The sequence below is a fragment of the Toxotes jaculatrix genome, chromosome 1, assembly GCF_017976425.1.
Source record: "Toxotes jaculatrix isolate fToxJac2 chromosome 1, fToxJac2.pri, whole genome shotgun sequence".
Lineage (NCBI taxonomy): Eukaryota > Metazoa > Chordata > Actinopteri > Toxotidae > Toxotes > Toxotes jaculatrix.
The window spans coordinates 30,692,465-30,715,939 of record NC_054394.1 but is presented as its reverse complement, the minus strand read 5'-3'; the positions used below and the strand labels follow the sequence as shown (position 1 = coordinate 30,715,939).

General features: G+C 39.9%; 3 protein-coding genes and 2 non-coding genes across 10 annotated transcripts; 1 reads left to right on the top strand and 4 right to left on the bottom strand.

Annotated features, from left to right (window-relative positions):
• Positions 1 to 1,097: 1,097 nt before the first annotated feature.
• On the bottom strand, positions 1,098 to 10,537 carry kmt5b (lysine methyltransferase 5B). Of its 5 annotated transcripts, XM_041034490.1 has the most exons (11): positions 9,471 to 9,563; positions 8,344 to 8,497; positions 7,714 to 7,971; positions 7,471 to 7,618; positions 7,154 to 7,319; positions 6,951 to 7,060; positions 6,374 to 6,540; positions 6,225 to 6,244; positions 5,974 to 6,110; positions 5,380 to 5,579; positions 1,098 to 5,161 (listed from the first exon to the last, which is right to left on the bottom strand). In XM_041034490.1, the coding sequence occupies exons 3-11, from the start codon at positions 7,880 to 7,882 to the stop codon at positions 3,681 to 3,683; spliced, it is 2,598 nt and encodes an 865-aa protein (XP_040890424.1). In that variant the 5' UTR covers positions 7,883 to 7,971; positions 8,344 to 8,497; positions 9,471 to 9,563; the 3' UTR covers positions 1,098 to 3,680. The 5 variants fall into 5 exon arrangements, with proteins under 5 accessions (XP_040890424.1, XP_040890416.1, XP_040890400.1 ...); XM_041034482.1 differs by lacking the exons at positions 8,344 to 8,497; positions 9,471 to 9,563 and adding an exon at positions 10,417 to 10,537; XM_041034466.1 differs by lacking the exons at positions 8,344 to 8,497; positions 9,471 to 9,563 and adding an exon at positions 10,022 to 10,151.
• Positions 10,538 to 13,566: 3,029 nt separating this feature from the next.
• pole3 (polymerase (DNA directed), epsilon 3 (p17 subunit)) lies at positions 13,567 to 16,903 on the top strand. Its single transcript, XM_041038872.1, has 4 exons — positions 13,567 to 13,991; positions 14,906 to 14,991; positions 15,177 to 15,295; positions 15,603 to 16,903. Exons 1-4 carry the CDS (start codon positions 13,926 to 13,928, stop codon positions 15,779 to 15,781), a joined length of 450 nt encoding a protein of 149 aa, XP_040894806.1. The 5' UTR covers positions 13,567 to 13,925; the 3' UTR covers positions 15,782 to 16,903.
• Positions 16,904 to 17,748: 845 nt separating this feature from the next.
• Positions 17,749 to 21,212, bottom strand: rpl12 (ribosomal protein L12). Of its 2 annotated transcripts, none has more exons than XM_041038852.1 (6): positions 21,052 to 21,212; positions 19,286 to 19,359; positions 18,836 to 18,934; positions 18,581 to 18,662; positions 18,365 to 18,451; positions 17,749 to 17,899 (listed from the first exon to the last, which is right to left on the bottom strand). In XM_041038852.1, exons 1-6 carry the CDS (start codon positions 21,086 to 21,088, stop codon positions 17,781 to 17,783), a joined length of 498 nt encoding a protein of 165 aa, XP_040894786.1. In that variant the 5' UTR covers positions 21,089 to 21,212; the 3' UTR covers positions 17,749 to 17,780. The 2 variants fall into 2 exon arrangements, with proteins under 2 accessions (XP_040894786.1, XP_040894794.1); XM_041038860.1 differs by lacking the exon at positions 21,052 to 21,212 and adding an exon at positions 20,950 to 21,035.
• LOC121186433 lies at positions 18,073 to 18,199 on the bottom strand. Its single transcript, XR_005894470.1, has one exon. It is a non-coding gene; the product is annotated as a small nucleolar RNA SNORA65 (small nucleolar RNA).
• On the bottom strand, positions 19,119 to 19,245 carry LOC121186440. Its single transcript, XR_005894471.1, has one exon. It is a non-coding gene; the product is annotated as a small nucleolar RNA SNORA65 (small nucleolar RNA).
• Positions 21,213 to 23,475: the final 2,263 nt, after the last annotated feature.

Genomic DNA, 23,475 nt, shown 5'->3' with positions numbered 1-23,475 from the left:
GAGCAAAGGGAAGTTAGTATCAAGAGAAAAATGATTAGGATCTGGTATTTTCATGGGATTTGCTGATTATAAAATAGAATTTAAATAGCCCTGTCGGTAAGATGCAACTGTTTCAGTACGGTACTGCCACTGAAACTGTTTGAACTGTGCTTAAGATAGCTTAAGACACCAATTCTCAGCAGGGAATGTGGCAAAATGAAGAATACTAAAGTTGGAAATTATGCAAATATGGTTGACTTTCTGAGTATCACTAAAAACAGAGAAGAAAAAATGAATTGTAAATGGGAGGTGAGAAAGGAGAATCATGTGAGCAAAAGTGTATGTCTATAATTGTATACTATACTGTATATTATTAGTCTGTAGTATGGATCTAAGACTCACCTCGGGTCTTCAGACATTATAAAAATCACAATTTCACATTAACATCCAGCAAAGTTCAAAACAGCCTCAGGAAACAAGAGTCACAAAGAAACTTTATATAGTTTTCAAGTATTCAAAACTGTTAAATAAGTACAAGATGTGTTCACATGATTTACATATTGGACAATATATGCACTGCCCATTTTTAATTCTCTTTACATGTGTCCCACTACCCACGCAACACGCTAAAATGTCCGCAAACTATTCACATTGGTTTTGCCTTTTTTTTTTTTCTTTTTTTTTTTTAACTTTTTGAATCAACTGGAAATCTTGACAGCTGTCTATTGGACAAAGACCACACAGACGGAACACCTGGAACAGTTTACAGTGTAGGATGGAGACGTCCGACGAAGGGGAAGGACAGACTGAGCCAGGTTCAGAACGGTGATTAGTTGCTGGTGATATGAACAGTACATATTAACACAAGAAAAGTGGGTTAACATTCAATCTCTGTTGATCCCTTGATCTGTTGGGCAGTTCATTAACTTCCACACAACAAACAAAAAATAATATACAGAAGGACTGATGGTGGACTTGTGTTGAACTGTGTCAGTATTTCAAAGGTTGGGTGCAGATGGCTTAGCATTTTCATTCCTCATTGATCAGCTGTGTCACAAATTTGGTCTAAACGTGTCAAAAAGCTTTTTGTTAAGGCACCTAATGCTGTTGGATAGACAGTTGTTATGATAATGATTTTTTTTTTTTTTTTTTTTACAATTTTTGCCAACTAAAAACTTTAAGTATATGTGCTCCTGTAAAGAAAACAAGACCAGGTCAAAACCTAGTTTCTGGCTGCACCGCGTCCTGTCAATGTGAGAAACCTGAGACGCAGCTGAACACTGTTGGGGAACCACTGTAAAAATCTACTTTCAGTGGAAAGTTGTGCTGAAGCCTGTTCAGGAAGTTATCAAATTAAGTAATTAGCTAATTAGCATATTTGTGAGGTCAGTATGTTGTGTTTGCATCCTGCCTAGTGTCTCCCAGTTTCAGCCCGTTATCTGTTTGCTCCCATATTTTATTTTATTTTTAATTTAACACAGAGAAATTCCCAATAAAGCTGTTCTCTTTGATCAGACATCAGGTAAATCAGATGGGTTTCTCAGAGCAGATCTTTAGTCCAGATTGTCCGCTCTGTTATTTGAAAGTGATCAGATCGGATTTGTGAGTCCAGACATCATCAACCTTTCTGCATGGGTTGCTCTAGTAACAATACACAAGTCAGTAATTTCGTCGCTACCGTCGCTCTGGATTTGATGCCTTTGTTGTGTCACGTTCCAAGTGACTCAAAAGACAGGGCGCGGTCCAGCCAAAAAACAAAAATACAACTTAAATAAGCTACAGATGAAACTGATAAAATGTGTATTACTGATGTAAAAGATGTATTTCTATAGAATTTGGGCCTGTCAAAGTTAATGCTGCCATCTACCAATACAGAGTTACACAGGACAGAAATTCAAACATAGTATGGAAATAAAAAGTAGCACCACAGAGAAAAGAATACATGATTCTATGCTAGTAAGAACATTTCAGACAATGTGATTTTCCTCCTCAAAACTCTAGTGTCGATGGACATCTGTTAACTTTAGAGCTGCAATTATTTTTATTATCGATTAATCAATTAGTCGTTTGGTCAATAAAATGCCAGAAAATTGTGAAAAATGTCAATAACAAGTTTCCAAAGACCAAGATGGCGTCTTCGAATTTCGTGTTTTGTCCAATAAACTGTGCTAAACCAAAACGTGCTGAGTTTACTTCCATCGAAGACTATAAAAAACAAAAACTATTCACATTTGAGAAGCTGAAACCAGATTTTCTTCATTCATTAATAATCTATCAAAACAGCTGATAATTTTACTGTCAACCGAATAAATGATTAATCGATCAATCGTTGCAGCTCCAGTTAACTTGCTTCCAAAAATCTGATTTCGGTAAATAAAACAAAGTGAGACTTGACTTGAGAGAAAATAAATGTCATAACTCAGTGGAGGGACATCAGCCAGTCTTCCTGTACATTACTTTGAGAGATTTAAAAGCATCTAGGTAGCCTTTATATGTGGATTAGCTTTATGTTCTCAGCTGTTGAAAAGGGTTGAACTACCATGTGTGCCATGTTCCCATTATACAGTAGTCCCCAGAAACAAAGAGAAACACTGGTCCATTTAATTTCCGACACCTCTGACTGTACTCAGCTGATTAGAAAACCGTGTGTGCTTTAATTTTTTGTAAGTCTGTAGCTTAATTAATTTCCTTACAGATCCTGGAAAATAATTGTGCAACACCATTACAGCTGATCCTTATCACATGTTATGAGCGTGTGACATCTGCAGGCACATGCATGTTGTTAGTGCTCACATTGCAGTATGACAGGTTTTTTTTTTCCCCCCATCTTGAACGTCAGCTTTTCTCCAGTGGTCTGCAACACACAGACTTGGTTTTGGTGCATGTTAAATCTATAACATAATAAACTATAAATTCTGCTTGAACAACTCTTTGTATAACACTCACGGGAATAACAAAGCATTAAACATGATGTGGCTAAATTCTACACAGAGACACATGATTAACTTACACAGTAAAAAAAAATGCTGATAGTTAATGAATTTCTGAAATTCAAAGTGGTTCTTTAACAGCTGAACTACTGGGATAATGACAACATGGCACTTGGATCCAAATGAAGTGACTGACTGATCTTATAATGCCTCTGGACTAACCACACCATACTGCACGGTCAGCATGGTTTGCCACACAAGTTACAAACTATGAGACAAAATCATAAGTTCAATAAAAACCTGCCTATGAGACAGAGGGGATAGTCACCATACTGTACACTTTCTACAATATCCATGTCCATTATGAATATAACAAGTGCATTCACTGAAAGGAATAGTTGAACTTAAAACAAATTCTAGTTTTTCACTTGGGACCAGGTCAAATTACTCAGAAACAATAAGAAGACAAATTCCCGCAGTTTACATTTAGCATAGTGTGCAGTTTAAATGCCAGGAGAGAGATGGACTGGATGAGTGAACTTTTGCTTAATCAATGCAACTTACAAATTACACTTATTGATGAACACAACTTAAGTGAAAAACAGAGATTTGTTTTAGGTTAACAGCACCCTCTAGTAACGTTCATTCAGATTCTTATTTCTTCAGCAATTTTTTTGTTTTTAAATTACTGTACTTCTTTTACATCAACACAAGTTGATTAGCGAGTCATCTTTATTTACAGGGAAAAGTGGAAGTGATGAGCTCCACAGCTTATGCATTGAGCCTCAGAGACTGATCCTCTCTCCTCCTGGAGGAGATATCGATGTCTATGGAGTCTTTACCCACAATGAGTCGGAGCCGCTTTGCTGGAGGAAGTGGAATGAAATCGTCTTCGAACTCATTGTCGAAGTAATCATCGTCGTCCTCCCCTTCCTCGTCGTTGTCCTCTTCAGATGAAGGGTCTGCCAGGACCTTTTGAGTCCGATGTCCACCATTCCTGGCTTCCAGACTCTGACCCATGTCCCCATTATAGGACATCTGTTCCGCCTTCGTCTGGGATATTCTCCGTGCATCATCCTCTCTCTTCAGCTGGATCTTCAGCTTGGTGGAGTTACTGTGGACCACAGGGGCAAAGCCGTTATTCAGTTTGGCTATGTATGAGCTACCTTTGTCCTTATCGTGGTCCTTGCTGAACTTGATGCTGATTTTGCTGGAAGTTGCAGAGTTGACCGTAGAGGCAGAAAGGTTGGAGGAGCCAATGGGATCGTTGGGGTCATTGGTCTTGCTACTGCTGCTGTCCCTCCGCCGGCGGAGCGTCAGTTTGGGGATGCCTGTGTTGTTCTCCAGGATCAGCTGGGCATCATATCGTGTGATCTGACGTTTCTTCTTGCCCTTGTCTTGTGACCGGCAGCCACTCTTACCCTTGTCCCTGCGGAGGGATTTGCTGCCATTGGCAACCCCGTTGTAGTCCCTGTGCCGGTCGGCAAAGCTCAGCAGCACATTGCCGCAGTCTGAGAAGTTAGCGGTGTGGCCAGCAGCCATTGGCATGAACGGCTCACCGTACGAGTCCTCACATTTAATCGTCCGCTCGGTCCTGAGCCGCGTCAGCCGTTTCTGCCTGGTGCATGAGCCTCTTCTAGCATAGCCAGTGTCTAATGCCGGCTGCTCCAGTCCCACTCCATGGCGGAGATACTCCTCCATGTCAGCTGGCTCTGTTTTAATGACCACTCCACCAGGGACTGGGCTCAAGCCGTCCATGGCACTAGGCTCCAGCTTAATGCCAGCTGCCGTTTCCTGGGCTTTTACAAGGGTCCGTGTGGACCTGCGAGTTCTGTATGTCGAACACTGGCTACCCTCACTGCTTTGCACAACAGGTAGACTGCCATTTTCTTTGGCAGCATGACGGGTGAGGCAGCCCCGCTGGCCTAGTGTCTGCTGCACCAGCTCCTGTCCATCCTTCTCCTTTTTAACTGTGACACCTTTACACAGCGACACCTTTGAGTCCCTGAGACCCAGCTGGCAAGTCTCTCCTTTGGCCAACGCCTTGGGCTCTGCACCTCTCCTGCGACACCGCAACTGGACTTTACTTAGTGAAGGCTTGGATTGGGATTTTAGTCTCTTTGGTACCCTGTTATTGTTTACACGACCTTGTTTTGAACATGAGGTAGTAAGGGCTCTTGACAAAGTCTGTCTGGTTTGAGTCCTGTTTTTATACTTCAGGCCAGATGATGAGGATGTTCTTTTTCTGGCAGCTGGAGAGAAAAAACACAATGTTGAATATTATGCATTTAAAGCAATGTCAGAAACGTCATTTTACAAGATTAAATCTATTGCTGAGCTCTCCTGTATGTAATTAATCCATACAGTTGTTGAATGTTGCCTTTACCACATTGCTTTGTTACCACATTGCTTTGTTACATGGGATTTCTTCTACCTATGAAGAATGGTTCAGTTTTTAGGGGATTCTTACATTGATGTGTTTTTGGCATTTCCTGAGAGTCTACATCGGTGTGGGAGCCGACAGAGTGACTGTCCGAGCTCCTGTTTCCTTCCCCCAACTTCTTTAGCCTGTTCAGACGCTTGTCCGTCTCCCGCAACCCGTACTTGCTGTTGATCACCGGCACCTCCACTGGCAGTCCAGCTTTGGATTTGAAAGCACCAGTGCCCCGTCTGCTCAACAATAACACACACACACACACACAGAAAAAACAATAAAAATCATTTTTACATTATTTGAGGCTCTTAGAAATTGGGAGGCAATTTTCACTATCATTTATTTCCATATTTTTTAGATCAACAATTAATCAAGGAAACAGCAAAATTCAGCCCAATAATTCAGCTTTACGTGTGAGCTGACAGTACTGTGTATAGATGTATTGCATTAGCTCAAAGCTGCCTATCAGTACCTTACAAATCACATTTTGATGAAATTCTTAAAACCAAACTGTGGCTTTGATGTCTTAATTAATGGCATGAAGTGTATATTAACTTATACTGTGGATATAAAACATTCAATAGATTCTGCATACAAACTCTTTTATAGTGCGTTCATTGTTACACCTACCGTTCACATGTATAGCATTCACAAAATTCATTGTTTTCCCCAAAAAATCCGTCTCCATAGTAGCACGAGATTTCCTCTCCCGGTTCAATGTCCCTCAAAACCTTCACACAGGCTGTGTCCCGACCTGTCGATACAAACTAAACAAATAAAAATAAAAATTTGTTTGTTAGTGCGCTCGAGTATCAATATTTAACAGCACCCAATCCAAGTATTTCTTGGTTTCTAAAGAGACATTTTAAACAGAAACCTACCTTGCAGTTTGGCCGACAATCTTGAAAAAGAGAGGGAATAAAAGAAATTAGTATGACAATTCTTAAACTTCAGGTTGTCTCTGTATGTAGTTACTGTACTAACAATCCCCCAAATCACTAAGAGATAATAACCAATTTTTAATTAATACCATGATTGATGAAGGCAGCTGGCCCCAACCAGAGCTGTGCACAGTTCTTGCGAGTTGAATACATGACACTGAAGTCATTCTCCCCATGTCGGAGCAGCAAGTTCTCCTCGCTCTCTGAAAGCTCAGCAATGCAGCCCACCAGGTACTCGATCTTGTCATTTCTTTTCCTGTAAAACAGAACAATGCAGGATGGTTAATTACAGATTGCATCAGTAAGCTTCATTACTTTGTGTCAGAATGCTTTTACACATACAGTTCTGTATCTGTGTAAGCTACAGACTGAGTTAATATCTGTAAGGCTGTAACAATGACTTTAATAGCTAATTAGTCCATCAACAAAAAATTAATGGGCAACTATTTTGATAATAGATTAAATGTTTCAGTCATTTTTGGACCAAAATTACCAAACATTCTCTGGTTCCCACTTGAGCGACTGGTGGAGAACCCATGACTCTACCTGCAGTACCACACCCACTCACAAAACTAGAACTCTTAAATGCATTCAGTGGGTGAGGGCTAGTGATAGCAGTACATTGACTAGTGGTGTAGTTATAAGCAGATTGCAGTATGTCCTCACCACTCCTTTGTAGCCACAATTTTAGCTCCATTTTGTTCTGATGAGTAGCGATTGCAAGGGAGAATCTCAAACCCGCTGTCTGTGGCAAACATCCGCAGATACACAAACACCTGTACAAGACAAAAAGTTAGTTCTACAATTGTTTGGTCAGGTGTGGTGCTGGAAGAAAAACAATATTTTATATTATGCAACAATATTTTTACATGTTGCTTGAAGAGCTTTTCTTGAGCTTTTGTCTTGTGGAGAAAGAGATTTCGGGACCAGTCTCCTGACGTCAAAGCTCTGAAAGCTTTCTCCAAATTGTCATGTTTCTTGAAGCGCTCGATGATCTCTTTCAGCTCCTCTTGTCTTCCCTTAATTGGTCGAAATCTGTGGGGACACAGTAAGCAAACGTTAAGGTGACACTCCAAAATAAAATGCAACAATCTAAACAAAAGACATCCATGAACAACAGGAATGCAGTAATGTGACTGTGATCAGGCTGCACCATCATCGATATCACTGTGATAAATCTGCTGACCTCGTGTTCATTTTGTGAGTTTGAAAGCCCAGATATGGATCCAGAATGAGACTTGTGGTCAGATCATCGTTCTCACACAGCTCCTTGGCAGTCATTCCTGAGGAGGGTACGTAGCGCCTCTCTGCCTCCAGATTGGCTGCATTAAACCCTGTAAACACCAAACACAGGCTCGTGTTAAGAGTATGTAATGACTGATGAATCTAGACATTTGCCCACATTTGTCTCGACATTGCATAAACTCACTGCGGCTACATCTTCGGTTTCTGGGGTGGGCTTTGTTGTGGCGCAGGGATGCCCGCTGTGAATGCTGAGAGCGAGTCTGGCTCTGGCTCACAGGTTGCTCGCTGGTCAACTTGTTTCCGTGTCGTCTGCCATTTAATACCATGTTCTTGGATTCGCCCAGCCACTTCATGCCCACAAGCCCCCTGGTCCAGTTGCATTTAGTCTCCGAGTTGAGGAAACACTCTTGAGTGGGGAAGACTGTGGTCTAAAGTTTGAAACCTGGAGACAGAGTGGAAACAACAACATACACAGACAAGTAATTTTACTTAGCTTACACAAACAAGAATGGAAATGAATATGTAGACGTGTTACAGGCTGAACTGCCAAAGGGAAAACAATTAATACACCATTTAGTGAGGGCAAGAAATTAAATCTTTCTCACTGAGTTAAGAACACCCTATAATTCTTTGCCCTGATCACACATTATGTTAAACTACATCTGAATTGTGCTCATAAGATCTTGTGATCACGAGATAACAAATATGTAATTGCCCCTAAATGGCTCCAGAAAGCACTGGGATACAATTACTAAGAGATGGTCAGGAATTCACACATAAGCAGTGCAGAGAATCTAACCATTGACCACTTTACAGAACTGTCCACACATCATGTGGGTACACTTCAGTTCAACTTTGCCAAACAACGCGGACAAGATGTTGAGGTCTACATGAAGTATCAGTCAGTCAGTCAGTCGCAGCAATGGCCAAGTTAATGTTCTACGACCATTAACACCTGTTGCAGGCAGCTGTTGAAATCAAAATGTGAACAGCATCAGTCAATTTTCCCAGTAGTGACTAGGGCTGTTTACACTATGGCAGGTTTAAGGTACACAGAAGCGCTGAGGAAACAAATTTAAAATAATCCTGCAGTGCCGCTTAGTGGTAACCCCAAATAATGCACTGGCTTACTGTCAAGTGCAACAACAACGTCTGTGGAGCTATCATCCATATCTATAAAATATCGTTTTGTTTGTTTTTTTTATTTATGGAATATATAATCACATAAACGAGACACATCACGTTCAGATTTATGACTGCACAAAAACCCTGGTACAGTGTCGATACGCCTGTCACATGAGTAATGTAGTTTCCAACGCAAAAATACGACGCAAGAAGCATCATCTCATTTGTAATTGATGCATTAAAATGTTATGCATTCTTGCTCGGAAGCTAATGTTAGCCACAATATAACACGGCATGCCACAGGGATCGGGAAAGGCTGTGGAAACCCGGAAGGCCACACCGACAGATGAGGCCGAGATTGTACGAGTTATCAATACAGCTCGCATTGTTTGCTAACAACTGCCATCTCTCCACCCATTCACTTCGTTAGCATGGAGCTAACAACCAAACGCGACGCCAGGGAGACGTTCGGCCGTGGTGGTTAGCTTGCAGCAAACGCCGGCAATATGCCATCATGGCAATTTCCAATGAGCAAGTTGACGTAGGCTACCAGCCTCAAAAACAAAAACAGCTTAGTCGTTCAATACAAAGACCAAAGCACAACATTAGAAGAATGGTGACATGGTGATGGTGGTATTTAACGACAGTATTACACCATAATACATCAACTCCACATCTCAAGCGGCTTCGACATTTTCCATTATGTATGCAAACCGCAAACACTCAAATACAACCGTGACGGCCAACGTCTATTAAAACTTGCCTCCTGGTTTTAAGAGCACAACCCTCGGTGATAAATATCTCACATCAACGTACTTCTCAGTTTGAGCTAGCTAGCATCAAACTTCAGCAGGCTGCTAACTTAGCTTCGCCGTCAGCTAGCACAGTCAATAAAACACCACAGCACTCGGCCAATACACAATGCAGTTACCATTTCTCCCGTTAACGACATAACGTTGACTTCTATCCACCAAATATTCGACGACGGTAGCCGATAGCTTGCTGCACTCGTGTCCCAGAGAGTAACGTTAGCTGCCGTTATGCTACCTACCTGCAGACCACCGGACCACGGCAGCTAACACCGCGTTAGCTCGGGCTGTTTGATGTGGAAGCCATTAGCTATCTTAGCTGGTTAAATCTTGCGTTTGTAAGCGATGTAAAAGTTACTTTGCTTGGCTGTACCGTTGTATATGCGATCTATTGTAGTTATCCAAGAAGGCTAATGATCGTCGGCTCGGTGCGGGTGATGTTATTGATCATGATAGCTGGCAGTTAAACAGCAGTAAGCTCAGAGCGTTTTCACGCGTTGGTAGCGTTAAATGTCCAGAGACGACAACAGAAACTAAACAAACACACACAATACTCACTGGGTGATTTTGTAAAACAGTCATGAAACAAAACACCACTCCTTCAAACTAATCCAAATTTGGCACGACACCCTAAACGAAAATGTCACAGGAAACACATTTTTTTTTTAGAAATTAACATTAAAATTCAAGATGGCGGCCTAGCACAGGAGAGAGGGAGAGAAAGGCGCAGCACAGCCATCCTAAAGAAAATAGGTCCAACAAATACACAACGGTTCTCGTCCGTGTGGCCCGAAATGAGAAACAGCACACCGTGATATAGTGTGCAACTTCAGAAGTGGACGCTGTAGGCCAGTTTTTGTAGCGTTTGTTGAAAAAAAAAAATCGAAAATCGTTATCTTAGTTTGTGCCAGTAATTGTCGGATGTACACAAAAGTAGTGCTGCATAAACAAACCTCTTTACGCTTCCTAAAGAATCCAGCGGTAGTGGGCAGACAGACGCTAACGGTGGGTTCTGCTCTCCGTTTCATGGAGAACCTCACCAGAACAAGCTATAACAAGTCAGCTTACAGCCACAACTACACAAGAGGTCCTTTGACTTCTTCCTTTTACTGCACTGTTATTTTGATGTCCCCCCTCCTCAGTCATCACTTGTTAATGTGGGTAGCACAGATCTGTAAATAGGCCATTCCTCAGTTTATTTATTTTTTTTACAGAACCAGAACATGTTCCATTGCATATCCAGTCCTAGCTGTTCCACGTCGTTGACTTATCCTTTGATAGTAACTTAGACATTAACTTTGACATTCACTTACTAATTTGAATTAAGTAAAAATTCACTTAGCACACTACACATAAATTTATAAAGATAGAGAAATACATAAAACATATTAAAATACAGACAGATGAATATGTTTAAAAAATATACAAAAAATAAAGTTATTGAATATTAAAAATATGGCTTTTTAAATTGTTTCTTTTCTTGGGGCCACTTATGTTCTATGTGAATCCCTTTAAATGGTCTTGTTAAAACGTGCAAAACTTGCCTTGCCTTAAAGCAGACAGTTCAACAGCATCATTATAGAGTAGTAGTCAACATTGCTGTTTAACCATGCAGGAGCTCAGACAGGGAGCCTGGAGAAATACTGTTAGACTAAAACACTGGTTGTAATTCATTCAAGTGTCATTGTTGAGCTACATGCCTTGGTTTAATGTCTGTCATGGTCAGACTCTGCCATGTCTGTCGCCTGTCCTTGGTTTTTGATGATAGGCTCATTTGTAGTCCTGTCTGACGTCCCCCCAGAAAGCATTATTTTTCTCTTTACAGAAATGTTATTTTAGATAAGTCGAAGAAACCACATGCTCAACAAAACAGATGTAGGAGATGACAGTGTCTGCATAATAATTCATATGTATACAAGATTAGCTAGAACAGTGCATATGAAGTCTCTCTGCAGTTTGACAGTCTTAGCAAGAGCACAGTGGCCAAGATGCACTGCACTGCAACTTAAAGCTGGACAAATCAACATTTTAGTAGTTACAATGGAAAAATAACTAGGCCTATGTGTAATGTATCAGGTGCTGTTATAGTGATGAACTTACTGCAGACTCCACAGTTCCTCTTAGCTTTATGGAGCATTTTAGCAACTTTCAGCTAATTGTTTTGGTGTTATGGTCGCACCACTCGCTGCTCTTGTCAGCAGCTTGCCCTTGTATCAGAGATAAAGCTTAGGTAAACCCACTAAATATTACCTGTTCATCAAAAGACAAGCAAATGTTGTGTTGGGATTGCAGGTGCAAGTTAGCACATTTACATTGATGCTGTTGTCACTTTTCATTAATGTGCATGACCTCCATAAATAAAGACATAAACGAGAAATTACAGTGTGTGTTGTCAAAGTGGTGAAGATGTTTTCTTCATTGCACTTGTATTTTGTCTGTGGTTTTTTTTTTGGTAAGCTGAAAGGCAAATGTAACAGTACATGCAAACATAAACAACTTTATCATACCTGTTATTACTACCAGTCTGTGATATGGTGATATACTATATATACTTGAGTGGATGGAAAGTTGTACCAGTACTGTGGTTGTTTATTGGGTCATTGATGTTTTTTTTTTTTTTTCAAAGTTCTCTATTTGTTGTTGTTGTTGTTGTTTGCAATTTTAACCCTTTCTCTTCTGTATCACTTGATATATGAACATATTTTCAATTACTAAGAAATTTGTGAGGAACTGTTGTGTACAGAGCAAAGCTATAACATTATGTATTTACTAACAAAAATGATGTAACACAACTCCTCCTCATCATTTAATTCTCACTGAAAATCAAACAATCATGTTGTTAAAAAAATCTGGTATGACATTTTTGGGATTTGTCTACATCTGAGGCAACCTGTGGACATGTTAGGTGAGCTCAATAAAAGAGTGTTGTAGTGATTGTTCCAACAACATAGATATAAGCTGAAGGAACTTCGTTATCCTGGAGCGCTGCCCAGAAACAGCCACAAGAAGCTTGAACCTGGTGGGCGTAGAAATTCGCCTTTCATTGCATAGCCATACAATGTGTGGGCTGCATCGCCCCGCTGCATGTGTGAGGAAGACAGCTACCATGGAAACCACCTAAATACCTTTTCCCCTAACAAACCCTGACCTTCTCCACTCTGTTTGTAATGAAGGTGTAAACTAAGCTGGAAGTCTCCCCAGTTGGGGTATTTAAAATCCATCTGTACACTGCACATAACGTGTGACTAGGCAAGTGGTTCCATTATCACTTCAGTGTGGCCTCTTGATTTTAGTGTTTGGCAGTACATTGTGTACATATTTAATTCATCACTGTCCTCTTAAAAGCCCAGAAGAAGAATGAATGTCTTATGATGTCAGCTGATGTATCTTCTAAATGATTTAGTGCTTGGTTTTAGCTCAACATGACACTCTGATGACTGGCTGTGGTTTTTGTGCACTTTAAACACATTATATAATCTAGACACTTACAGCCAAATGACACGGTCTGGATTAAACAAACAAAAAGTTATAAAGCTTTTCTAACTGCCACATTATTAAACAATCATCACTTGATATGTGGACTTATAGTTTTTTAAATCTGTTGTATTTGATGTAAAATCATAACATAATATACACTTTTTTTTGGCATAACCACAATTAAATACAGTGCGACCAAAGAACAGTATGAATATGATATAATCAATATATTAACAACACTCTTAAGAAGAAAGAAGAAGGAAGAAAAAAGAAAACACTACAAATAAACAATACAATAAAGTGGGGGAAATGCAACAGAAGATCTTTTACAACAGAATTATTTTTTATGTTAACATTTACAGTAGAAAGAAGAGACATAAGTGAATTTAGTTTTCTGTGCGAATGAGTCACCACTGACCATAAATACCACCACTACTACTACTACGACTACTACTACTACTACAATACTAATAATAATAATTGCTAACTGTTTTTGAAACTTTCAAACCAATAAAGCAGCTTTGAGTTTGTTATGTTTCTGTTATTTGTTTGGCTCCTCCACTTCCTTTTTTTATGTTAAGAAATTATACGTCGCGCTACGTCAGAGGTCGAAGTTTACAGCTGACGTAGGAGGGCTCGTGGTTGGAAGGTTCGCGGGAAACGTCCCTAAACAAATCGGTTCCGATGGGCACGCGAGCGACTTCAGCCAGCGTTTGAACTTTAACCGATCGACTTTAGCGTCTTCTTTAAACGCGCTAATCTAACGCACAGTGTCCGCCGTTAACGAGCAAATCTCACTCCGAGCACCGAACTTTACTTTAGGTAGCTCCGGGCTAACAGGGCAGTGTTAGCGGGCGCTAATCGGTTAGCTTAACACTAACCAGCTCCCTCCGGCTTTTTGCAAGCGGTAGCGGCTAACGGACGGTTCCGTTAACGGCGAGGACACGGTGAACGGGGCTTGAAGACTCGGTAGACGGTGAGTGAAATGGCAGAGAGGCCAGAGGACCTGAACCTTCCCAACGCGGTGATCACCCGCATCATCAAGGAGGCGGTGAGTGGCACGAAACTCAGGCTAAAACCTGCTTTTATTCAGATTTCAGCCTTAAAATTGAACATAGATTACAATAAAAATAAATAAAACCACACAGTGTCAGATATTCTGTGTGTTATATAATTTCTCGAACACATAAATCAGTGCACGGAATGAAAATTAATTGAAAAATAATTCAGATTTTAACTAATGTAAAAGGAAGTATTTTACGATTATTAAACTCAAGAACGGTGGGGGATGTAACTAAGAACATTTAATCTGACAGCCTTAGTTACGTTACAAATTAAGATCTAAGCTTATGATAAAACATGATGTTTCGTTATTGATTAAACCGTAATAATAAACAGTGCTGCTATAAACTACAGTTTCTGGATCATCTGATACTTTACACGTCTAAACTTTTACATACTGGGTTTAATATGCACGTGCATATCTTCTGCAGAATCCACAGTTTCACCTTCCTGTTATTTTTATTCTTTATTTCTTCTTGAGGGCCTCTGCAAAGGTCTCCTGCTTTTCTCATCAAAGCCTCTGGGAGACACACTCCGGTGTTATCATTTGGTTCATTTTCCTGTATAATTTAGCCCACCCCCACTGATGTAAAATCAAAATGTCACTGTAACACAGTGCAACAGCACCACAAACAGCAAGTTGAATCAAAACCTCTTTCAACACTAACTCAACATGATAACGTTAATGAAGGGGGATTTATTTGCAGGACCGCTGTATTAAACTGCATTAGTTTTAGCTTGGCGTACCGAATAAAATGCCAGTTGAGGGTATTTAATGTGATTGAATGTGATTGTTCCTGCATGAATAAATACTTCTCTCAGCCTGCCTGTGTTTTCTGATAAGATGTGTATGTACTTACTGTGGCTTTGAGATAACTCCTCCGCACCGTTTGTTTTCAACAGCTCCCAGATGGGGTGAATGTGTCAAAAGAAGCAAGGAGAGCCATATCCCAAGCTGCCAGTGTGTTTGTGTTGTACGCAACCTCCTGGTAAGAATAAGAAAAAAAATAAATTAGAAACACAGTCAAACACAGTTGTGTATTGATTCACAAAATTCTTTCTGATTCAAGTCGTGTCATGATATAACACATTTCAAACAGCAAAAACATTGGACGCCTGAGTCAACTTACCAAAGCTTTACAGTGTTTTTTTTTTCCTGTTTATCTTGTTACAGTGCAAATAATTTTGCCATGAAAGCCAAGAGAAAAACTCTGAACGCGGGAGATGTTTTGGCTGCGATGGAGGAAATGGAGTTCGAACGATTCCTGGAGCCTCTCAGAGAAGCGTTGGAAGGTCGGTCTCATCAACACCAGTGAATCGCTACAGGTTTTAAGGGAACTGGAATCATAGTAGAAGTTCACACTGAAATGTTAGTGGATCTTATCAGTTAATTGGTACAGGTCCTCACAGGTCCAAAATATGTAACACAGATCTGAAACAGATGAAAACTCTTGTGCTGCTAAGCTATGATTGGACAGATGCTGTTTGCTGGATTAAATAACAGTAATCTAAAATACAATGAATCATGGTGCTGTATTTTACTAACATCTATAATGCTGCATATTTCCAGTTAATGATAGCCATTTCCGTTTCTCAACAGTGTATAAGAAGGGCCAGAAAGGAAAGAAGGAGGTGTCAGAGCAGAAACGCAAAGATAAAGAGAAGAAGACTGACTCTGAGAATGATAAGAGCAGGGAGGAGGAAGAGGAGGAGGAGGAGCGCATGGAGGAGGAGCCTGAAGCCGAGAACGAAGCCGAGGAAGAGGAGGTGGAGAACTGAGGACGTTTAACCACAGAGCTCTGGTGACATGAACGATGAAAGCCACCCCATCAGCTGCTCTGAGGTTATCCCTGTCTGGATGTGATGCGTTTAAGTGATGCTCATTCGTCATTGAACAGCCGTGAATCAATAACATGCAGGTTACAGCACAGCAACACTGGTGAGCTCAGAGGAGACGAGGATACGGTCCAGGTTTCTGTGGCGGCTCAGCTTCTGTCTTCCAACCAAACACACAACGAACATTCAACACAAAGCACAATGAAACCACACATCAGACTTCGTCATGCACTTCCTGATCTTTGTCTCGGTCCACTGTGTATTTAATCATTTTTATACACCTGAGTCACATTTTGATACTAACACTCTTTAGTTTTTTCTTTAACAGGATTTCTTGACAGTAAGAAATGTAGAGTAGTTCAGAAAGTGAAATACAGCTGAAAGTGACTGATTCTGTCCTCACTGAGCCAAAACACAAGCTTTTCAATCAGTTTACCACTGGAGGGGGTGAGAACATCGTCCAGTTACAAACAGGCGTCTGAAATGTATGAGCACTGTTACGATGCCTGTGATATCTTCACACTGAGAAACAGAAACGGTTTCCTACTAAAAACTTTATTAATTTAACAAAAAAAGTTCTCAAATGATAAATGTTGTCTGAACACGTAGCCGTACAAGAACCTTTACTGAAGAAAATGGTGAAAATTTTCCCTTTAAATCAGGAACTATCTCATCATCATTAAAAGAAGTAAATAAAAATAAATATATGTCCTGACATTTGATGCCAGCTACAAAATCACACCTTCAGGTTTTTCACACATGCTGTTTGACAAAAAGCTTAATTTGAGAAATCCTGTGTTGGAAGAAAGGTTGTATTTGTCAGATGAGATCAGTTTCACACCTTTAAAAAAAAAAAAAAAAAAAATTCAAATGTGTTTATAAAAGACAGTGATGGCTGTAATCAACTGCCGCCAGGCTACATCACTTCATATCCAGTACAAATAGCTGCACCAGTGTACGTAGATCTTCTTGTTACTTAACTGCTGATTTTTGAACAGTTTATACTTTTGTAGAATTGTATATGACTGGCTGATATTTTCAATAAATATTTTGTATAAAACCAAACTTGCATTGAAACATAAATGGCTGCAAATGATTCTCCAACCCTGATTTAACTAATCCAGATGTACATGACCAGCTCCAATAGTCCAGTTTGATTAGTTTGTCTTGGAGAACTGAAACTACAACAGTTACAAATAACCTGTTTAATTAGCTGAAATAAAACCGGATAAAATCTCTCACATTAGCCCTTAGGGAAGAAATCAGTTTCCAAAGCTCCATCTATACCCAATTTATATCAACTTAAAATAATTTGCTGGACTCAATTTATGCTAAAGATGCAAAAGCTCATAGCATTTAAATGACAAATTACCATCAAAATGTTTTCTTGTTCTATTTGTTAGCTGTCTCATTGTGTCCCAAATTAAATCTGGGTTTGTTTTTAGTGCACTCACGTGATTTTATAGACTATTTTATTCTGTATATATACAGTATTTACAAAGACATTTAAATGGCTTCTCATAAGTTTTCTATGAAGACTCACAGGAAAACAGGATACCTCAGTAAGCAGCTAAATTAAGGGAGTAGACAAAACCTAATTAAAATAATTTAAACCGCCACGTAAAAACTGCTCTTCTCCAGTTCATGTTAAACTCCAAACAAACATTTCATAACTTTAAACTTTATACCTGACCTGAGAAATTAGTTTGGACTTGTTTAATGTCGACAGAATTAGGTACAGCCAACTAAAACCGATGCAGTCTAATACCCTCCTGTTGTATTACATGTTAGCTTTAGCTGGCTGTACCTAACAAACTGTCCACTGACTCTATGTCCCATTATTCTAATGTAAGGTGTTTCCACTGAGTGTAAACCAAAGGATTAAAAAGAAAAAGAGGAACACAAGGTGCTCAGTTTTTGTGAACAGTTTATTGATGTCAATTTAATCAGATGGGCACTCAACTTTGCCGCTGTTGATGTCATCGATGACATCGTGGGGAGGACGGCCATCGATGGTGCAACCAACAGACTGAGCGGTGCCCAGGATCTCCTTGATAGTTCCTGACAGGGAAAAAAAAAATTGGGAGTTTGTCAAGGCCTGTTAACCTTTATGTCAAAGACAAACATTAAAAGCCCGTAACACAGGAGATACTCTGATTAGCCCTGTCCAGGGTCAGATGGTGAAAATGCGTTTTAACTGATGTGGATTTGAATCTGTGCATTTATATCATTTAGAATGTTCCAGACTTTTCGGCACAGGGTTGTCCATTAGTTTGGGCAGCCCTGTTTCCTAAAGCCGGGTCAATCTGAGCCTCCACTGGATTATACTCAGTCACTGGAACAGACGGGCATAGTGGCGGGAGGCTGAACAGTTCATGCAAATTGTTCATTAATGGTCAAAGAATGAATGAGGGGAAAAAAATGCAGACCAAGGAAACACGTGCCCTACTGTACCAGCTAACAAACATAAAACAGTCAAATTTAGAGTGATGTCTGTCTTTTTCAGTCTAACTCCTGTGTCCTTACCAGAGAGCTCCCTGGCGATGGAGCGAGGCCTCATGATGCGAGCAATGCTCACAATCTCATCGAAGGACACGCTTCCACTGTGCTTGACTGGAAATTTAAAAAAAAAAAAAAAACAAAGGGATGACACACAAACCATCTCATTCATCCTTATTTGTAATTTTAAATAAAAAAGCTTGCTGTGCATTTTTGCCCAAACAATATTTCAGAGTCACTCACTGTTCTTGACCTTCTTCCTGTCACGGGGAGGCTCCTTCAGAGCCTTAATGATCAGAGCAGATGCAGAGGGAACCACCTCAATCTGAAAACACCAGCATCAGGAAGGATGTTATTAAAATGTAATCATAAGGTCTTTATCCTGCCTCCATGAAACTGAAGGAATCAGTGAGTTAGTGAGGCCCATGAAGTGTGACTGAGGTGTTTGTGTGGCAGATGTCTGGTTCCTGATCTGGGACACAGCAGCGGGGTACGTACAGCTGCCTGTCTGTTCTGGATGGTCAGCTTCACGGTGATCCTCAGGCCCTTCCAGTCACCGGTGGCCTTGGCAATGTCGTCACCAACTTTCTTGGGAGACTGGAGAGAAAACACCAAGAAGCAATCAGCTTAAAGCAGAAGGAACAGGAAACAAAAACCAGAGCTAAATGATTTCACTCAGACCGAAGCTGCGACTAGAACTGAGATGTTAAAATGTAGTTCTTATGCCTTAATAGTGTAAATATAATTCATTGATTAACATCCAATATTGTCCTGGATAAGTTTGTGTTCCAGACTTTTCGGCACAGGGTTGTCCATTAGTTTGGGCAGTCCTGTTTCCTAAAGCCGGGTCAATCTAAGCCTCCACTGGATTATACTCAGTCACTGGGACAGACAGGAATAGTGGCGGGAGGCTGCTGAGAATACTGATGAATATATTTTAATACCCACCAGACCCAGAGGTCCGATTTTGGGGGCCAGAGCTGAGGTGGCTCCGACTTCTCCTCCTGTGCATCTCATGCACACTGCAAGACAAAGAAGAACAAAGGTTTCAGCTGCAGTTTCTTCACACATTCACTCACAAAAACCCTCTGATTAACGCAAGCTCAATATACAGCTCAGCTCCGCTGTACTGCAGTGATCTGATGTAGCTTCTGTTACGTCCTGTAGAGATCAGTTCACTCTGCTTATAATAAAGTCCACAGAAGGAGCCACAGAACATCAATCTTGTGTGAAAATGCAGTTAAATTTCACACACCTCCATCAACACTGCTAAAAAAGATGAGTCACATTAAAATATGATTTAGTTAACCACTTATAAACGGTCAAACTCCATCTTACACAAAAGGATTTAGAGCTTTGTAGAGCTTTGTGTGCACCCTTCAGCTAAAAATCAGTGTGGTGACATGGACAGTGTGCAGTACACTCCATTACTTAAATGATGATCATTCAGGGCAATTAAAATCTGATGGACACACCTGATAAGGACTGGGTGCTAAAACCAGCATCACAGTATCTTCAAACTTATACATCTGATACATCTTATGGCACTCAAAAAAAAAATCTGTCACCAATTCCCCGAAAACGTCGGCTTTCTTGTTATTGCAGGACCATGATTTTTTTCTTTATATAATGAAATAATTTTAATGTTTCCTATGATTAGCACTGCTTACAACATCCACCAAGCACAACTGAAGAACTGGATCCAGAATGTCTTGGTTTAATAGTAGTTATCAGAATTGTTCCAGATGTAATAGACAACCACTGGACACTGCTATAATGCATCAGAGCTGTGATAATGAGTTAAGCAACAAGTAGAATCATTTCTTAAAAGACAAAGTGCCAGAGTTCTCCAGTTACAGCTTCTCTAATGTTTATGTTTTCTGGTTTCCTCAATTTTCTATGGTAGTAAACCAATTATCTTTGTGTTTTGAACTGCTGATCAAACAACACATTTGGGATGTGTGAATTTGTGATGGTCATTTATCACTGTTTAGACAAATGACTAAGACAAAATCAACATTAAAAAAATAATGCCAATGAAAACAGTAAATGTAGCTCTACAATATAATCATTCATTACACAGAAGTAAATTAATCTGTAAATAAATAAGTCCAACCTGATACAGAATTAACAACTGAATGCTTAAATGGGTCAAATTATTCATAATGTGATATGATTATTCATAGTAATTAGTAAAAATGATAATTAAAAATACCTGAACGAATGGGTCATAAAATAAAGATTTGAGATATAAACAGTTTATTTAACGTTGATATTAAACTTTACCACAATTTATATTAAATACAGCTGTTACTCAGCTCTCACATCTTCATAAATGTATGGATAAGCTATGTTAGCATATCTGGCTAACTGCGGTCACCACCCCATGCTGCATGAACAGGGAACCATAGACTTGAGTACGCTAGCATAGCATTACATTAGCAGCTAGCAGGTTTGTCCCACGTGCATCCCCGAAGTCCAATTATGCTATCTAAATGTATTACACCGTCACGTATCTTATCAAATGTCAACAGCTGAATACATTAAATCCCGAGGACACCAAACAACACATCATTTTCTTTTCTTGGTCGGGTTCCGTGCCCTATCTTTACCGTTTTCTCGGCGCCGTTCAGAAGTCGACAGACACCGAACGACTCCATCTTGGCTGTGAACAAGCTTCAGCTTTTATTACCCACTCGACAGTGAAAACATACCAATCTTAACCTCGTTGGGGTCGAATTTGGGAGGCATGTTGCTGCTGTGATGGTTGAGCTCAGTTCAGCTTGGTTGGTGAGGGTGTCGGATGAACCCGGGTTCGGGACGACCGAAAACTGTTGCACCTTCACCTCTAAGGGGAGAAAGAAAGGCCGAGTGGTCGCCGATCATGTATTTATAATTCCGCTAAGTCCCGCGAGAGGTTGTGATTCAGTTCTCGTTGTGACGTAAAATCGAATTAATGGATGGGTGCTCTCCCTGGACGAGTGTGTTTTAATTTGTATCAATAAAACAAAATAAAATCCTCATGAAGGAGTATGCCATATTAAATCTATGGCAATGAAGATAAAAGAAAACGAAGTAAAAATAAAAAGGTGTAAAGGTAAAACTAATTAAATGAATTTAAACTAATGTAATAAAAAAGGTGAAAAGTTGTCCCCATGGAGGAGTGCCTATTGCATTCAGTCTTGCCAACAAAAAAGATAAAATAAACAAATGACATTAAAAACAAAATTTAAAATAACGATTTTTAAAATCCCCCTCGAGGGGAGAACAGCATATACCATTTTTGCCGATAAATATCAAATAAATAAAGTAGAAATAAAAAGGATATAAAGGATATAAAATTGGTGAACACTAGAAAGGTTTTTGTCAATAAAGACTAAAAAAAAAAAGTTATTTATTGAAGCACTCCCAATAAAAGTTTTATTTCGTAAGTCTATTGCCAGGCGTGTTACACACAGCTTTTTGTCGTACTTTGTGTCTTTGTGTTTGTCTGCACCAAACTCAAATCCCTGTAGGGTAATTCTAAATATGACAAACACAAGACTTGACCTATACTTGTGTGTATGTACTGTATCCAGTGTTACTGATGTAAGTGAAGTAATGCAGACCACTGTGAGAGATTTTGCTTGTGTTTAATGGATGTTGAAATGCTGAGAGTTTTGTCGGTGGTGGTTATTTTCTGAACTGGCTCATGAACTCAGAGGAGGCCAAAGTGCTGCATGTGGGTGCTGAGTGGATGAACATCCTCTGTAGCAGGATAATGGACCTGAAGCTGGTATTGTGCTGAGTATTGTGTCAGTATTACAGTGTATGCTACTGTGGGGCTTTGCCATGTTTGGAGGTTGCTGTTAGTTGTTTTAGCACAACAGTTGTGTGGTTCGCTGTTGCATGTAGAAGCAGTGTTTTCCTGTTTGATTCCTGGAGGACTTTTTGAGTCAGAGCTGCTCTACAGGAATAGCAACAGAACACAAGAGGGAGTAAGTGGGTGAGAAGCAGAGATCATCACTGTTGTGCTGTTTAATATGCATCATGAAAATCTGTGAGGATAGTCAGAAATTCACAACTCATATTATGACAGGCTTTATCTGTATTTTCAGAAACTCCTCAACATTTGTGGGAAATGTCACCTTTCACTAATAATATGTATAATGATATAGATTAAACAACTACATTAATAATCTTTGTTGATGAGGTTTTTGAGCTCTGAGGCCGGAAACTTTAGAAGATCCTCCTTTTATGCAAAAGTAAGTAAGACATGTTGTATTGATTATATTTATCTATGTTTATATATGAACTATATACATATATTTTTGTTTTCTGTCCCGCTAAAAAGCTAAATATTAAGTTTTTATTTTTTGTTCCAGAAAACTCATATCTCTTTGCTTGCCTTCATTTGTTTATGGGCTCCAGTAAAGTGAAACATGAACATCCATCCACAAAAGAATGTAATGAATAATAAACATGATTTATTGTGGCTAAAAGTTCTTGTGTCTAAAAGTGGTGGTGAGATGTATCAGTGACAGCAGGAACAGATCTCGGACGTGGTTATGAAAAACTCACTCCACGACGGGACAACCTGGTTTCTAACATGTAGACTGAGACTGGTTCAGTACAGTAAAGTCAAATTACACCGACATGAGACACAAAGGAGTCCAGTTTCATTCCTGCAGAGCAGAGGGCAGCGAGTGATGCACTTACATTTTCATTCTCTGGGTTCTCTTTCTGTGTGTGTGTGTGTGTGTGTGTGTGTGTGTGTGTGTGTGACTGAGTACAGGCATAATACAGTGTGGAGGGTAAGTGTCAGCTGTTATTTCTGCATAAACAAACTGTGAGCCTGAAGCACAACCAGCGAGCCAATGTTAACATCTCTCTCTCTCTCTCTCTCTCTCTCACACACACACACACACACACACACACACACACACACACACACACACACACACACACACACAGTTGGACAGCTCATTTGTTAAACTCAGGGGAATGATTCGATTTCGGCAGAGTTCCTCTCCTCCGTCTTTTCCTCTTGCTTGACCTTTTCCTCGTGTTTTTCCAATCAGCAGCTCTTCTCTTCTTGTACTTTGGTCTAATTTTTCTGCTTTACAATTTCCTCTATTGATTTTTTTCCAAGCCCGGCT

What these genes read in the sequence shown, in the direction of transcription:
- kmt5b (XM_041034482.1), bottom strand. Translation starts at nt 7,882, where the DNA reads ATGAAGTGGCTGGGCGAATCCAAGAACATGGTATTAAATGGCAGACGA. An exon ending in ATTGTGGCTACAAAGGAGTG is followed by an intron (nt 6,541 to 6,950) that starts GTGAGGACATAC and finishes TCTGTTTTACAG; the next exon opens with GAAAAGAAATGACAAGATCG. An exon ending in AGCTGCCTTCATCAATCATG is followed by an intron (nt 6,245 to 6,373) that starts GTATTAATTAAA and finishes CTCTTTTTCAAG; the next exon opens with ATTGTCGGCCAAACTGCAAG.
- pole3 (XM_041038872.1), top strand. Translation starts at nt 13,926, where the DNA reads ATGGCAGAGAGGCCAGAGGACCTGAACCTTCCCAACGCGGTGATCACC. An exon ending in GTGTTGTACGCAACCTCCTG is followed by an intron (nt 14,992 to 15,176) that starts GTAAGAATAAGA and finishes ATCTTGTTACAG; the next exon opens with TGCAAATAATTTTGCCATGA. An exon ending in TCTCAGAGAAGCGTTGGAAG is followed by an intron (nt 15,296 to 15,602) that starts GTCGGTCTCATC and finishes GTTTCTCAACAG; the next exon opens with TGTATAAGAAGGGCCAGAAA.
- rpl12 (XM_041038852.1), bottom strand. Translation starts at nt 21,088, where the DNA reads ATGCCTCCCAAATTCGACCCCAACGAGGTTAAGATTG. An exon ending in CCCCAACGAGGTTAAGATTG is followed by an intron (nt 19,360 to 21,051) that starts GTATGTTTTCAC and finishes TTTGTCTTGCAG; the next exon opens with TGTGCATGAGATGCACAGGA. An exon ending in CATCGCCAGGGAGCTCTCTG is followed by an intron (nt 17,900 to 18,364) that starts GTAAGGACACAG and finishes TTTCCCTGTCAG; the next exon opens with GAACTATCAAGGAGATCCTG.